Source organism: Ursus arctos, unplaced genomic scaffold (genome assembly GCF_023065955.2).
Source record: "Ursus arctos isolate Adak ecotype North America unplaced genomic scaffold, UrsArc2.0 scaffold_21, whole genome shotgun sequence".
NCBI classification, from domain to species: Eukaryota; Metazoa; Chordata; class Mammalia; order Carnivora; family Ursidae; genus Ursus; species Ursus arctos.
The window spans coordinates 34,929,038-34,944,752 of NW_026622886.1; the positions used below are offsets into that span (position 1 = coordinate 34,929,038).

Sequence of the window (15,715 nt, forward strand, 5' to 3'; positions counted from 1 at the left end):
CTTGCTACTTTTTACTAATATATTATCCCAGCCCAAATTCTGTTTAGAATAATTTACTAAAGTCCCAAAGTTAAGTTTTCTTTGTTTCATCAATTCCTCACAGATGTATTGTCTCTTTGTCCAAAAAGTATAAAAACTGCCTACTTTGGTCATTTCTTTAGGTCTCAATTTCATTATTGGGACTCTGTGTGCACATACCTTGTCTTTTCCCCTTGAGTTTATCTTGTGTCAGTTTAATTCTTAAACCAGCTGGAAGACGTCAAAGGGTAGAAGGAAAATGTTTTTCTCCTCTCTACATATAATCAGTAATAATCCAATATTACTGCTTTTGTAATACGTGTTTTTACACAATGTCTGGATTGTATAAATGTGTTTTTTGGACTATATTCCTAATGGCTTAGAGGACTATATTCAGAAATACTGAAACAATTTAGGTGTACTAAGCCTAAGTGCCAGGAACAGACAAGGATATGTCCTCATGTTATTTTCTTGAATATTTATTTATGGAATGGGCAAAGTTAGTGGGCACTAGAATTATTTAAGTTCTTTAAAAGCTTTTTAAAAGTTGAAGTTGAGTCTTTTGTTTCATTTTTACTTTCTTTTTCCAGTTTTGCTTTTCTTTCTGGGTGGGGAGAATGGGTGGATGAATTTTATGTAGGGAAGAAATAGAAGGAGTGATTACTCTATATGCATTGCAAACATATTTGTAGTTTTACTCCAAAACTGACTCCAACCTGCAAATTTAGATATATACATTTTAGGGAAGCTAACTTTGAAAAGACACTCTAGATTAGAAAAAAACCTTGATCCTTTGGTTGGAGAACTGGATTAGGCTTCAGACTTTGAGTGTCTGACGCTTGGCTGTGTAATTCAGGAAAGTTACAGGCATATTACAGTGGAATGGAACCCAAGAAATATCTCACACCAGACTTTTCCTTTTATTGATGAGGAATGGATGACCAAAGACATTGTATGCAGAGCCAAGAATAAAATGGAAATTTCCAGATTCCTAGGCTTATTCCCTTTCCATTGTATTGATATTTTCATTTATAAAATCTCTATACATCTATATATCTATGTATCTATAATTATATATCTCTCTATAATACTATAATGTAGTCTTGTCTTTTTAAATAATTGCAAGCTCCTTGAGAGTGGAAATTACAGTGTAATTTTTTCCCCTCAAAATATCTCTCTGGGATTTGAATTCCTGGTAGATGTTCTATAAAATATGTTAACTAGAGCTCACTTAAGTGGAGAATTATACAACAGCCGTCTGGATCCGGGCCAGGCTTTGGCTCTCTCTCTCTGAGCAGAAGCAGCCCAGATGAGTGAGTCTTCTTCCAGATCCCTGCCAGGATTTAGAGGCGCCCCGGAACTAGTCCCCGGATGAGGCTCAGAGGCAGCTGCAAGGATTTCAGCACCGCCCTCGGGTGAGTAGACCTGCGGAGTAGCTCGCGGTGCGTAGCGGGGGTTGGCGGAGGTACAACCCTACACAGCGTGGGGCAGGAGGTAGCGTGGAGGGAATGAGAGATTTGGGCCGATGATCTTATCTTCCGTGGAAGTGGGAAAGTGTTTGGAAGCCCAGCGTGGGGACGCCTGTTGCTAGGCAACGTGCAGCCGCGGGCTTGGGCTTGCTGGAGTCTACCAGGAGCTGTTCCTTTCCAGCAGTCTCAGGAGGTTCTCGGTGGAATTGCCCCAGTTGGTACCTTTTTCATCCTTCCCACCGTGGAGCTGCTGTTTACCCAGCTTATTGGGTCAAGTCAGGTTGGCTGTCCCGTGTGTCCCACCCCAGTCCCTGGAATCTAAGATAGGACGAGGGCGGAGCGTTAGTTGTACTTTGCAGGTGTATTGATGCGTAATCTTAACTTGTGGGGAGTGGATGTACAATTACTATGAAATTAAGAATGATGCTAGGTTCATTTAGATACTTGGGTCTGTTATCACCTGGGCCCCAGGATAAACTTGGTCCTCACCTGCGGAGGTTAAATACTAAAACTTTTCCTCTTTCCTTGATTATGGAATGGATTTGATCGATTTAGTCTTCGCTTTCCTTTATGTTCTGATTTGGTGTAAGCAAATAATAGCCATTAATGTCACTAACCAAGAAAGAAGTGGTGATAATTGCAATTGGAAATAATCATCCTTAAAAAATGAGAGGAGTGGGAGTGAGTGCAGTTTTTATGGTAGCAATAAAGATAATGTGGTAAGATTTGAATCTGTTAGTCAGCAATATTCATTACATGCTAGCTGTAGTATCTCATGACTTGGCAGCAGTTTGGATGGAGACAGAGCCATTCAGAAGTGCTTTTCCCTGCTCCTACCACCTCTCTTGTCCCCGGCATAGCCCAACTATATATTCCGTGCTATAGGACCAGGACGAACTTTGGTATGCATTCCCAAGATCTGCTCACATGCCATTTATTTGAAATTCTGATTCTTTTGCCACCAAGTTTAAGTTTCTGGTGTTCTAGAGTCCCTGCAGCTCACTCTCCTCTTTCTTCTGACCCGTACAAGCAAGGGTGTAGTATTAGAAAGAGGTCTGAAACTGGTGGAAGTTCACACTCAGTAATAACTGGCGAATAATTTGGCAAAATGAATGTCCCCGTTTTGGGTCTGATTCCTCAGTTTGAAAACCAGAAGGTTGAGCTGTTTTATATCTGCAGTCCTGTCCAAATCTTAAGATTTTTTGACGTAAGGTGTCAGTAGCCTGACGGCTCTAATTCTACAGGTCCTGGAGTGTTCCACATATGGTAGTTGCCCTTTGAATACTCCTGTTATAGCCGAGTGAACCATCTGTGTGCTAATAGTTCTGAAACAACTCATATCTGAGTTGACTGAATTCACTTATTTAGCAAATATTTATTAAGTTCCTACTGTTTTCTAGGCTTTCTGCTAAGTGCTGAGATACAAGATGAGCAAAACCATAGTCCTTTTTAAAGCTTACAGTAGAGTGTGAAGAATAATAGCTACCATTCATGCTTTGGATGCCTTATCTATTGTTTGAAGACAGAATTTATGTGTGACATTGTGATCCTGTCATATTTAGGTTCAGAGAAAGGAAATGAAGGATGTCTTTAAAATGTGTACAGGTATTTGACTATGCATTAATTTCTTTATTGACTAAATAAATATTTATTAAGTATCTGCTGTATTAAGGGCATGAGATACCAACCTTCATGGACTTGACAGTTTATTAGGGACATGAAAAGAGTTCATTACAAGTGAAGAGTAATGACCATCAAGCTTGGGGAAGTACAGGGACTAGAAGGTCCTGGAAAGAGGATTTAAATTTTGTTGTTTTTGTTATTTGCAAATGAATGAGGGTTATTTAAAGTGACCTGTAGTGATTTGAAATGGCTACAAGAGTTCCTAAGGTATAAATAATTGTGTGTTTGCTGTGTGGAGAAGATCACTTAGCTGATTCCTCAGTGTCCCTGTTTCAACTTGGGTTTGTTGGCTGCTAATTATCACGGCAAATACAACAGCTTCTGTGATGTGACTAAGAGCAAACAACAACCTTCTCCCCCACCCCCCAAAGCAATAACAACTTTAAAAACTTGCTTCTTTGTGAAAGATAACTCAGAAAAAAAAGTCGAATTATTTTTAAATCCAATGATTTGTGATGTTTTCAGAATATGTCTACTGTTGGTTGGTAAGTCTTACTGACATTACTCTTAGAGTAGAAATCTAGCCTTGGGGTATGGGGTTTTAGGGGAGGGGGCTATGGAAATGGGGTAAAGGGAGCCATACAGGTAAATTAGCGAAGAACTGGAATATCTTTCAGGATTTCACTGGGCCTGCAGTAAAACTACATTTTAATAATAACAATGATGTCTACCATGTGTTGAATGACCATAGTCTACCTAATACAGAAAGATGAGAAAGGTGCTAACATTAAACTCATTTTACATATTAGAAATATTGCCTCTGAAAGATTAAGTTCTTATCCAAGCATACATTACAGGGAAGTGTCAAAAATGAGGATTTTAATGTGAGTCTGTCTAACTCTATGCTGACACTATCCCATGCTATCTTTCCCTAAAAAATTAAAAAGAAAAGAGTTTACTATTAAATCCAAGTGTAATAATAGAAAAAGAAAGTATGACTTGTTAAACAACATATCCTCAGTAATATAAGGTTGAAGTGTAAAGTAAAATCTTCAAAATTTGCATGACTGAGATATTCATCTGATTTTTGTTTTGTACATTTTTGTTCAAGTTGATTATTTTCAACATTCTCTCACATGCATTTTTACCAGTTGCCTCATAATTGCTAATTGGACCATCCACTGTATTTTATTCTTTGTATCAGAAAATACTGTTTACGTAACACATTTTTTTATCCACTTACTCCAGCAAAATCAAAACTCATAAAGGTTTAGGAAAAGAGTAAGGAAAATAAATTTACACCACTTTGTGGTAGAGAAGTACAGGCATTTGTTTCGTATTACTACTGTAAAAAATTATCACAAATGTAGTGGTCTGAAACAACCTAAACTCATCATTTTACAGTTCTGGAGGTCAGAAGCACAAAATGAGTCTTCTAGGGCTAAAATCAACATGTCAGCAAGGCTGATTCCTTCTGGAGGCTCCAGAGGAAAATTCATTCCTTGCGTCTTCTAACTTGCAGAGACTGCTCATGACCTCTTCCTCCACTTTCAAAGCCAGCTATCTAGTACCTTCACTCCTCTCTGACCTGTGCTTTCCTTCTTACATCTTCTCTTTCTTACTCTGATCATCCTGCCCCCCTTTTATAAGGACCCTGGTGATTACATTGGGCCCTCCAGATAATCCAGGATAATTTCCACACCTCAAAATCCTTTACATAATCACATCTGAAGTCTTTTTTTGTCATGTAAGGTAAACATATTCACAGGGTCCAGTGATTAGGACATGGACATCTTCAGAGGAACCCTATTCAGACTAGCATTTGCCCCATAAATGTTGCCCCACATAATGTAATTGACCCACAGAAAGCTGATTTTGGTAAAGACACAAGAATGATTAACCACATGATTTCTTTCCATGAAGTAGTGTTATGTAGTTTGTATGGCTTGTTTAAAATTAGAGTAAGAGTTATCATTTTGTGTGTTTTTTACCTTTTTCAAAGCATACTGCAGACGTGAACTTGAATGGATTTAGAGGTTAAAGGAATTGCTGCTTCTGCTACGAATCAAACGCAGCCGTTCGCTGGAAGAAAGAAGCTGCTTCGAGTATGTGTGCTATATAATTTTCCTCTTGTAGGATGATTCAGGAAATAATTTTCTGACTCTTTTCTCCATGTTTTTATGACAACTTGTACTCACAAATATTTAGGATCCATATTTCCTAGATTGAAGAATTGAGTGGCCAAAATTGAAGATAATCATTATTTGAAAGTGGGTCATTCCTTGAATTAGTGTTATTTTAAAAAATCAAGTGTATTCTTATTGTTTTCATATTCTTATTTAAAAAATTATCTGTGTGTATCTGCAGAAAATAGAAGAAATAAGGATAGTAGGAAGAAGAAGAGAATATCAGTATACATTTTGTATTAGCTAGGTAGAAAGAAAATCAGAGCTCCTATTATTAGGACTTTTATTCTTCATAACCTTCATAATATCACCACTGTGTATATATATCACTGATTGAGTACAAGGTTATAGCTGCTTTGTCCTTGTTTCCACCACAGAATTGGGTATATATAAATTTTAGTTTAGAAATACGTAGAAGTGATATATATCTCCTTGCTATTCTTTTTTTTTAAATTTTATTTATTTATTTATTTATTTATTTATTCATTTATTCATTCATTCATTCATTCATTCATTCATTCAAAAGAGAGAGAGGGCAGGAGCAGAGGGGAGGAGCAGAGAGGAGGAGCAGAGGGAGAGGGAGAAGCAGACTCCCCACTAAGCAGGGAGCCTGTCGAATCAATTAAGCCTCTGCCTTCAACTCAGGTCATGATCCCAGGGTCCTGAGATACAGCGGGGCGTAGGGCTCCCTGCTCAGCGGGGAGTCTCAGCTCCCTTGGCCTCCCCCAACTTGTGCTCATGCTCTCCCTATCTCTTTCAAATAATAAATAAAATCTTAAAAAAAAGGAAAATCTTTAATATGTGATAGAAGTGTGCTGCTGCTTTAGGCTATGATATGTATGTCATTTATATACAGTTGACCCTTAAACAACTCCGGTTTGAGCTGCACGGGTCCACTTATGTGCAGATTTTGCTCAATAAATACAGTACAGTACTGCAAATGTATTTTCTCTTCCTTACGATTTTCTTAACATTTACTTTCTCTAGCTTACTTTACTGCAAGAATGCAGTATATAATACATACACATATGTGTCAGTATGTAATAACATACAAAATATGTGTCAATTGACTGTTTATGTTACCAGTCAACAGTAGGCTAGTAGTAGTTTAAGTTTTTGGGGAGCCAAAAGTTATATGTGGATTTTTGACTGTATGGGGGGAGGTAGCTGGCATCCTTATCCCCAGCATTGCTCAAGGGTCAACTTAGTATATATGTATTCCAATTAGCTGATCATTTTGTGATTTTTACATTTCTACATTTTTAACTTATTAAGATAGTATTTAAAATAATGCCATATTAAAACTTATACTGAATTGAATTTGTTTTCTCTTTTATGGTCAGTTAGAGTGATGAAGCTCAGTCTTGAATATAATTTCTGTTCTTGCTATCAGTACCACAAAAATGACCAGTTAGACAACATTTCAGAAGTAAACCAGAAGTGTTGATGCTTGAATTGCTTCCTGCCCTTATTAACTTGAATTTTTTCTATGACTCATATATATTCTTATTGTATGGTGTCTGAGCTCACTCTAATTTTCATATCTTTGCACAATTTTTTGGAAGTAAGATTGAACATCTACAAATGTATACATGCATGTACTGGTCACTTCTTTGCTTAAGTACTGCAGTTTTCCCATTACCTTTAGGACAAGGTCCAAGTTCTTTGACTTGTATTATTATGTAACAGCTCTGGCCACCGCTGCCTCCTCACTCTCTGGATTTCAGCCCTCTCTAACTGCTAACTCTTAACTCTTGCCAGTGGGCTAGTGCAGGGTGAGCTGCTCCTCCCGGCTAGAGCAGTTTTCTCCCCTCCCTCTTTATCTGGCTGACTCCTTCAGAGTTCCGTTTAAAGGTTCCTTTTGTTTGTTTGTTTTTGAAAATGCTTCCTCAGTTTTCCAGACTTGTGCGGTAAAATGCTCTATGTAGCTACTCTGGCAGAGCATGTGTTTTTTTTCACATTTTGTTTGTTTGAGTGAATGTCTTCCCCAGCAGACAGAGCACCACGAGGTGAAGGATTATCTCTGTTGCTTATCATCCGATCTCTGTTGTCTCCAGTAAGGAGAGGCTTCATAAGTATTTCTTATATGCAGTTTACTGAGAAAATTATCATCAGCTTTATTGCATCAACTCATTTCTTATCTTTTAAAGTATAAAAAAGGGTATATACATACTGATTTTTTCTTTTTTTAATTAAAGCAAGGACAAACTTCCAGATCATGGGCAATCCAGAATCCTAGCCTACCTGTGTAAGTCACATTTCTTCACACTTGAGTAATGGGCAAATGTTTATAATAAGTAAAAAAAGAAAGCCAAGTTTTATATGTGGTTATGAAAAATTAATGTGCATGGCCTGAAAATTGCTATGCTAAAATTAAAGTAGGATAGTAAGATTTTTATTTTTTTTATTTTCTTTAATATACTTACATTTTCCTGAAAACGTTTATTGTTTTATTTAGAAAAGTCAGCTAAATGAATTTAAAGAAATACGTAAAATTTTGAATTTTATAACTGGGATAGTCAAAATGAATTTAATGGGAAGTATCTGTGGTTTTATCTTGACAAAATGACGATTTTATCAGTCTTCTTTAAATGACTTTATTTGTGGACTAGACTACATTAATTTATGTTTTATATTATACATTTTTGCCTTTTAATGTTTGAAAGGATATGACTTTTATATTCTTTCAAGTATTTTAGACTACAGGGCTTATTAGAAAATAGAAGTTAAAAACCTAGTACTTTATTAGGCTGAACCATATGAATTTGACATTTTTATCGATGAAAAATGGGCAAGTATCAGCAATTTCATGTGGTTCTACATAACAGATACCCGTATGCTCATCTAGACAAAGAATTGGGGTACGAAGTACGTGCAAGCGCTTGATACAAGATACTCAGTATGCGTTGATAGTCGTGTGCTGGTAAATGTGTACCAGCTGGTTTCCTGACAGGGTCTGATTAAGTTTATTTTAAATTTTACTTGTTAATTATAAATAACTTAAGTATATTTTAAGGTAGTTATAAATTTTACTGGTAAAGAGGATACATAGTAAGCAATTTACAAATACTAATAAAATGTTTAAACTCTTTTTTATAAATTCCACATAGCCAGTTGATTCTCACTGAATGCTTTCTTAGTTTCTTGCTGAATTCTGGTATTTGTAGCCAACCTATGGTTGCAGTCCATGAACCAGTGTAGTTCCAATGTGAATGTTGGTTGATATTTTCATTTATTGTAAAGTGATGTGAGTGATCTATTTGTTGACTTACGTAATAGTTTTGGATATGGGACAATATTTTGTCAGTTTTTTGTTATTCACAACGTGACAGTTATAGATATGTACACTTCCAAGTTTAATCTGCACCATTAATGTTTTCTCCATGACTGTTTTAAGTCTCAGAAATTAACAAAATAATAAATCAAGTCCTAATTCATAGCATTTGCCAGTTTTTGTGTAAATGATCCCACTGTGGCTGATTTCAAGCTGTGTATAGTATCACTGAACACAGACTTGGAAAGAGATACACACTACTATATTACCAGACAAATACCATAGATGTAAATAACTTCTAGAACATAGACAATAGTGAAGTACAGTAAAGTCATTAAGAAGTGATGACTTTGGGTATTTATTACCTTTGTTTTTAATATAACTTACTTATTTATAAGTTCATATAATTTTATTTTTAATTGTGCTTTGGTAACAACCAGCTCAACAACTGCTGGGCATTAACAAAAGCCTTTCACAGCTGGTTGGTGCAGCACACCTTTGGCTTTAGTGTACCTTTTTATTCATTTTAAGATTTTATTTATTTGTCACAGAGAGAGAGAGAGTGAAAGCAGGGGGAGTGCAGGCAAAGGGAAAGAGAGAAGCAGGCATCCTGCTGAGCAAGGAGCCCGATGTGGGACTTGATCCCAGGACCCTGGGATCGTGACCTGAGCCGAAGGCAGACATTTAACCTACTGAGCCACCCAGGCAACCCTAGTATATCTTTTTATGTAAGATATAGCATATATGATTTGCAACTATTAAAGTCTCATTTTAAAAATTTATGGGATGCATAGATTATTTCTTTCAGGGTTCCACGACTTGATTTGGGAAGCCTCGTTGACTCTGATGAGGAGGTAATTTTTATTTGGTATTTACTATAATAAATATTTGAACACAATATTGCATATAATGTATAACAAGTATTATTTAATTTTATTTTAGGATGATTTTTCATACATCCCACTTAGTACTACGCATATTCATTTTAACCCACCAAATTCATCTTCTGCTCCTAGTTGGGTCACACCATATCAAATATCACATACACAGCATCATCTAAATGAACTGGTTAGTATTTATTTCTTATTACCAACTTTCAGAATTATAATGTGCATTTAAGCACAGTATTTAGTCCAGAAATTTCATTATGTTCAGTCTATGTTTTGTCCAGTTTAAGTATTTTATATATTAATATCCCAAACGATCATGTTGGTGAAATAATTCTACTTTGTTTTACATTTTTTTCACGTAGGAATAGTATTTTAAAAATGTCTTAATACGATTAGTAAAGTACAGGTTTATCCTAATAGGAAATCCAGGAATTTAAAAAACTGTGGTAGAGTATTAGATCAGATCTTGTTAGTTTAACAATGTGATTTGTCTCTTGGAAATTAACTTATACTTTGGACTACTAGTATGCTATGGAGTAACTGTAAGTAACTGTACTTATTCCAAGCTATCTCCTTGGGACAGTATTTATACTTCAAACAGTATTTAGTGTTTTGTGTTATGAACACAAGTTCTGACCAGTATTCTATGAGGAGGGCTGGCTTGCTTTTCTGTCTTTGTTAGTCTTTCTCCTGTAGCTGGTTCTATTTTTTTAAACACACACACACACACACACACACACACACACACACATTTTTTTAGAGAGAGTGTGTACGCAGGAGGCAGGGGTGGGGCAGAGGGAGAGGGACAGAGAGAATCCTAAGCAGGCTTCATGCCCAGCATAGAGCCTGACATGGGCTTGATCTCAAGACCCAGAGATCATGACCTGAGTGGAAATCAAGAGTCAGAGGCTTAACCAACTGAACCACCCATGCGCCCTTAGCTGGTTCTATTCATGTTCTCCTTAGTCTCATTTTGGATAAATGGCACCAGTAGTACCTTAGTCTGTATCATGCTATAGTTTTCACCCTGAAACTTTGTTTTTCCTTCTCTAGGTTAGACTTGGGTATTATCAACAATTTTCAAGGGTTGTGCTAGATTTATCCTCCTTTTGGAGTATCTATCCCTCTTTGAGCCAATATATATGCCATCGTGTTTGCTTAGTACTCCTTTTAGATTTCACTTATCCACTGGCTCTGTTATCTCTTACTCCCATGGGAATGTGGTACGGAACCAAGTAATACCAGAGATATATCTGAATTCTACAAATGATAACCAGCGCTTCTTAGTGTTCGTGATCTCTAATTCCTGTAACTGTTCTGGAAGAAATGCTTGTCAGTGGAATTTTTCTGGGGCAGGAATACAAGGTCTATCTAAAATTCTTGAAAGAAAACTTAATTTTTGTCTTCTCAAATTATTTTAGAACCAGGACTGATCTTCAGCAGGGAAATCAGGTACAGGCTTCCTGGTATTTAAGGCCAGTGCCCATTCTGAGCAATTCCATCTGCTTTGATTGCTCAGTGATTCTATACCAGCTAAACATTTTAAATACCACCTCTGGGGGCACCTGGGTGGCTCAGTCGGTTAAGCATCTGCCTTCGGCTCAGGTCATGATCCCAGGGTCCTGGGATTTGAGCCTTGCCTAGTGCTTCCAGCTGAGCCGGGAGTCTGCTTCTCTCTCTCCCTCTGCCCCTCACCCCACTTGTGTGCATATGCTCGCACTCTCAAATAAATAAATAAAATCTTTTTTTTAATTTTAAAGCTACATATCTTTGTATCCTGTCTTTTTTTTAATAGATCATTTTTTAGAACAGTTTTAGGTTCATAGCAAAATGGAGTGGACAGTACAGATATTTCCCTGCTCAGTGAGGAGCCTGCTTCTCCCTCTCACCCTGCTGCTCTCCCGTTTATGCACTCTCTCTCTCTGTCAAATAAATTTAAAAAATAATAATAAATAAATATCACCTCTGTTTAGCACATAGATCATAATGATCTGTTAGGCATAAATGTTAAGATAAATGATAAACCTGTTAATGTTAATAAGGAAAAGTTATAATTATTTTGATTTTTTTCTGACAGATAGCATACTTCTTATTTTTACATCTAGGAGCAAGACATAATACCTGAAAACTTGCCAGCACCAACAAGCAAATATAAGCTAAAATATCAGCAGTATAAAACTGAAATGAAAGAGGGATATCGACAGTATAGTCAGAGAAATGCAGAAAAGACAAAATCAAAGATCACACAACAGTCTCCAAGAAATAAGATAGATGACAAGGTAATGAATGAGACTTTATAAAGTTCTGATGAAATTTTTAAAAAATTACATGCATTATGGAAATCTTTTTGTCTGGTATGTTTTGCTGTTAATCATAGTAAGTATAGTAGCTAGCATTTATTTCTGTGTGCTAGGGACTATCTTAAGTATTCTGCTTCCATTAACTAGTTTATTCTTAACAACAACTCTAAAAGTTTATTATTATCTTTTTCAAATGTGAAAACTCTAGCCATATGACCTAGTCATCTTTTCTGTGTAAGGATTTTTTCCATTTGACTTGGGATTGAAAATAAGGCAGTATTAAAAAGTTGTTTTCGATGTAGCTATCTTGATTCTGTTTGCTCACAGTCTAAATTTTAAAGTTGAAAAGTGATTTCAGATGTTGCAGTTATCCTGTTTTATTCCAAAACTGTCATCACTCCATGATTGTCTTCTGGCTCTTGTTGTGAGATATTTTTTTAACATCATGACTTTTTAAAGTTATGCTTTTATTTAATGTTAATTAGGTGTAAATTCATCAATAATGAATATAAGAGCAAACAAACCATATTAAATTTAATGGCTTTTCATAAGCATATAGGAAAGGTCGATCTTGAATTGTGGAAAGAATGGTTTGGAAACATAGTTTATGATACTACTGGCCTTGAAGGAGAGAATGGTTGAATATAATTCTTAATTCAGTGAATTTTTTATAAGAATAATGTATTTGCAGGGAAGTTTGCTGGTTGTATTTGCTTAACATTTTTTATAGATAAAAAGAATCGATTAAGTTATAAGTAGGCATGTCGTATCAGCTATTTTATCTAATCCATGTAGGAACTATCTTGAACTAAAGAGCTGGATGCTTAACTGATGAGCCACTCAGGCGCCCCTCAATAGTTAATACTTATACAGGATGCATCATTCATTGTCGAATAAGTATTTATCGAGTGCTCACTATGTGTGGTCCTGTTCTGGCATCAGGGATATTGAAATAAAAATGACAGACAAAGTTCCCGCCCTCATGGAGCTTATAGCAGAAGAGGCAGGCAGCAATTCATAAACAAATGTATAATAAGATTTCATGTAGCAATCAAAGGTCGTGAAGACAGAGTAGAGTACGAATATGGAATGTGACCTTTTAAGAAAGGTCTAAAGTGAGAACAAACCCTGGAGGAAAAACTCTTGAAATCTACTAAGTTTTTGGCAGTTGCTATCCTACTGGGACATTTTTGTTGTTGTTGTTAAAAGAATATAAGTATACCTTATATTCAGAGGAAAATTTAGTGCTTATCTTTAGGATCCCAGAGGATCCTTTACCTCAAAGGATACAGCCCATTTCTTAGTACTTCTGAATCTCATTTTACAAAGGAGTGAACATGCCCATTTTTATTAACTTTACAAAGACTCAAGTGGGCAATAATAGTTATAATAGTTGCTACCTTTTATCTGATGCTTACTGTATATCAGATACTTTTATAAGTGTGCGACATTTCATCTTTGTATGTGTGAAGTAGTTACTATTATTAATTTCCCTCTTAATTCCCATTACCAGTTCCTGTTACCATGGGTAAACTGAGGCACAGAGAGGTCATCTAGCTAGAAGGTGGAAGAACTGCATTCAAATAGGCAATCTGATTATCAGTCTGAGCTGTTATACACAAATAACCATTGTTAACGTGTTACGTGTTGTTGTGTATACATAGTTGTACGCAAATAACTATTGATGTGTTTAGAGGTTATTTAATACACTATTTTGTTAAAAACAAATATGCTAAGTATGTGAACTAAGTATAAACTCTCAAGAATTCATTTATTGCTTTCACGTACAGTGTATACAAGGTGAAGAAGCCATCGTGGGTGGTCTTACCACTCTGGATAGGAAAGCCCTCTTACAGCAGGGTTATGCAGACATCCCTTACAATGCACAAAGGAGTATGAGAAAATCTGATGCCGTAAGTTATCGGGATCTTTACTTACTTATTATTAAGCCATTAAGATAATTTGCCCTTCAAGATTTTGCAGACTTAACATTGAATAAATAATTGCAACAATTGAATCTGGACTGCAGTGCGTGTTCACTAATATGTAAATTGAGTCCTCATTTTTACAAATGGTTGATGTTTGGTATATTTACTGTGGAGAAATAGTCTTGAATCTTTGAGAGTTTGTAAAAATTTAGTTTATACTATTAAAAATGTTAATTGGGGGACGCCTGAGTGGCTCAGTTGTTAAGCGCCTGCCCTCGGCCCAGGGCGTGATCCCGGTGTTCTGGGATCAAGCCCCGCATCAGGCTCCCTGCTGGCTGGGAGCCTGCTTCTTCCTCTCCCACTCCCCCTGCTTGTGTTCCCTCTCTCACGGGCTGTCTCTCTCTCTTTCAAATAAATAAAATAAAAAATCTTTAAAAAAAATGTTAATTGGCTGCTATTTCGGTCAGCATCACCTCTGACCCCAAAGTAACCTAGTTATTTTTTGAAAATGATAAGCTAATAAGACTAGAGAAATTCCAGCAAGTTAAGGAAAAGGGCAAGAATAAAGTAATTTTTTTCAGAAAAAGGGAAGCACAACTCTAGATTCTCAATATTAACTTTAAATTGTGTCTTTTACGAAATCAGTTAGATTGTTGGATGAGTATTGCTTAGGCCAGATCTGGGACAAACAGATAATTACATTTCTGTAGTGTCTTGGGGTAATCAGACCAAGCTGCTTCAAGCTGGAGTCCACGGGTCACCCCAGACACCCCCAGGTGATTAAGATCTTAGACATATGTGTAGTGGATTGATGACATACCCGTGTGTGGTGGTTCAAGAGCTGGGAAAACTCTGGTTTAGATAGCCTAAATAAGAATAAAGCATCATGGTTTTAGATGGTTATATTATCATTATCACTGAGAGGAAAGTCAGTATATATTTTATTTGGTCTACAATCATCCAGGTTTAATGTTCTCAGTTGACAGCAATGTGTAATCAGTGTCTGGATCATGGACTGATTTTCTGTTAGTCTCAAGTTGCTAATTTGTTGTAGTTCTTACACTAAAACAACACAAACATTATTTTCTGTGCCTGTTATTATTTAGATGTTTATGTTTAATAGAATAAGGAATATTACCAGGATTATCCTACAGTTTAAAAAGCTATTTTATAAGGCAAAATAGTCTCCCAAATAAGGCTTATTTTGATATGTTCCTGAAGTTATACTTGAAATGGGTGTTGCCGATGCTTAAGGCCCATTGGGTATTGTTCTTGGTGTCATCCAAAGCCATCTGGGTGTTAGTGGATTTCTTTTACTTACCATCACTTTAATTCACTAAATTTGGCATCGACTATTTTCCTTCATTGTGGTAGCACATATTTATCTGTTTTTTTCAAGGACATGTTTGCGTGAGTAAACTTTGAATGCATTTGAAATTAGTACTGATTTATTTTTAAAATCTAGGGGGAAACTTTTTAATTTAATTTTTCACTACTTAATTGAACACCAGAAGCAGTGAACCTGTGGTTTTTATATCCATCTCTTCTAGTTTGCTTGTCATTTTTCAACATTATTAGATCCTTTGCATCGGTGTGACTCCTGCTTCTAATCTGCTTTATGTTTACACAGACCGCAAAATCAATGTGCCTGAGGGTGGTTCTAACCTTTCCTGCAGTAAGCCACCATAAATGTCAGCACTCAAGGTGGGCTTTCTGCATGGGCTCTCTGTTCATTAATCTCCCCTCTTTGCTCGCTTCTGGGTTTTACACCTATTTTCTGGCTGACCTTTTCTGTATATAATTTCATATTTAGTCAGCGTTCACCTTCATCACCCTTAGACATAAAACACACTTTGCTGTGCCTGTAAGTTACCATATGTTTTCTAACTTTTTAATTGCTGTTTTAAATTTGTTACTAAACAAAAATCATTATAAAGTGTCATGGGCTTAGAGAACATCAGATGCAGTTATATGTTAAATGACATGAACTATATTTATATGGGGCATATTTGGATATGTATCTTAAT

General features: G+C 36.2%; 1 protein-coding gene across 1 annotated transcript in view; it reads left to right on the forward strand.

Annotated features, from left to right (window-relative positions):
- The first annotated feature begins 1,380 nt into the window (after positions 1 to 1,380).
- CAPS2 (calcyphosine 2) overlaps positions 1,381 to 15,715 on the forward strand; it is a 42,608-nt gene continuing 28,273 nt past the window's right edge. The window contains exons 1-7 of the mRNA XM_044384742.3: positions 1,381 to 1,433; positions 5,113 to 5,215; positions 7,495 to 7,544; positions 9,379 to 9,424; positions 9,513 to 9,638; positions 11,566 to 11,739; positions 13,551 to 13,673. Of these exons, the coding sequence (XP_044240677.2) occupies positions 5,135 to 5,215; positions 7,495 to 7,544; positions 9,379 to 9,424; positions 9,513 to 9,638; positions 11,566 to 11,739; positions 13,551 to 13,673 (600 nt within the window). The 5' untranslated portion in view covers positions 1,381 to 1,433; positions 5,113 to 5,134. The remainder of the gene's footprint in view (positions 1,434 to 5,112; positions 5,216 to 7,494; positions 7,545 to 9,378; positions 9,425 to 9,512; positions 9,639 to 11,565; positions 11,740 to 13,550; positions 13,674 to 15,715) is intronic.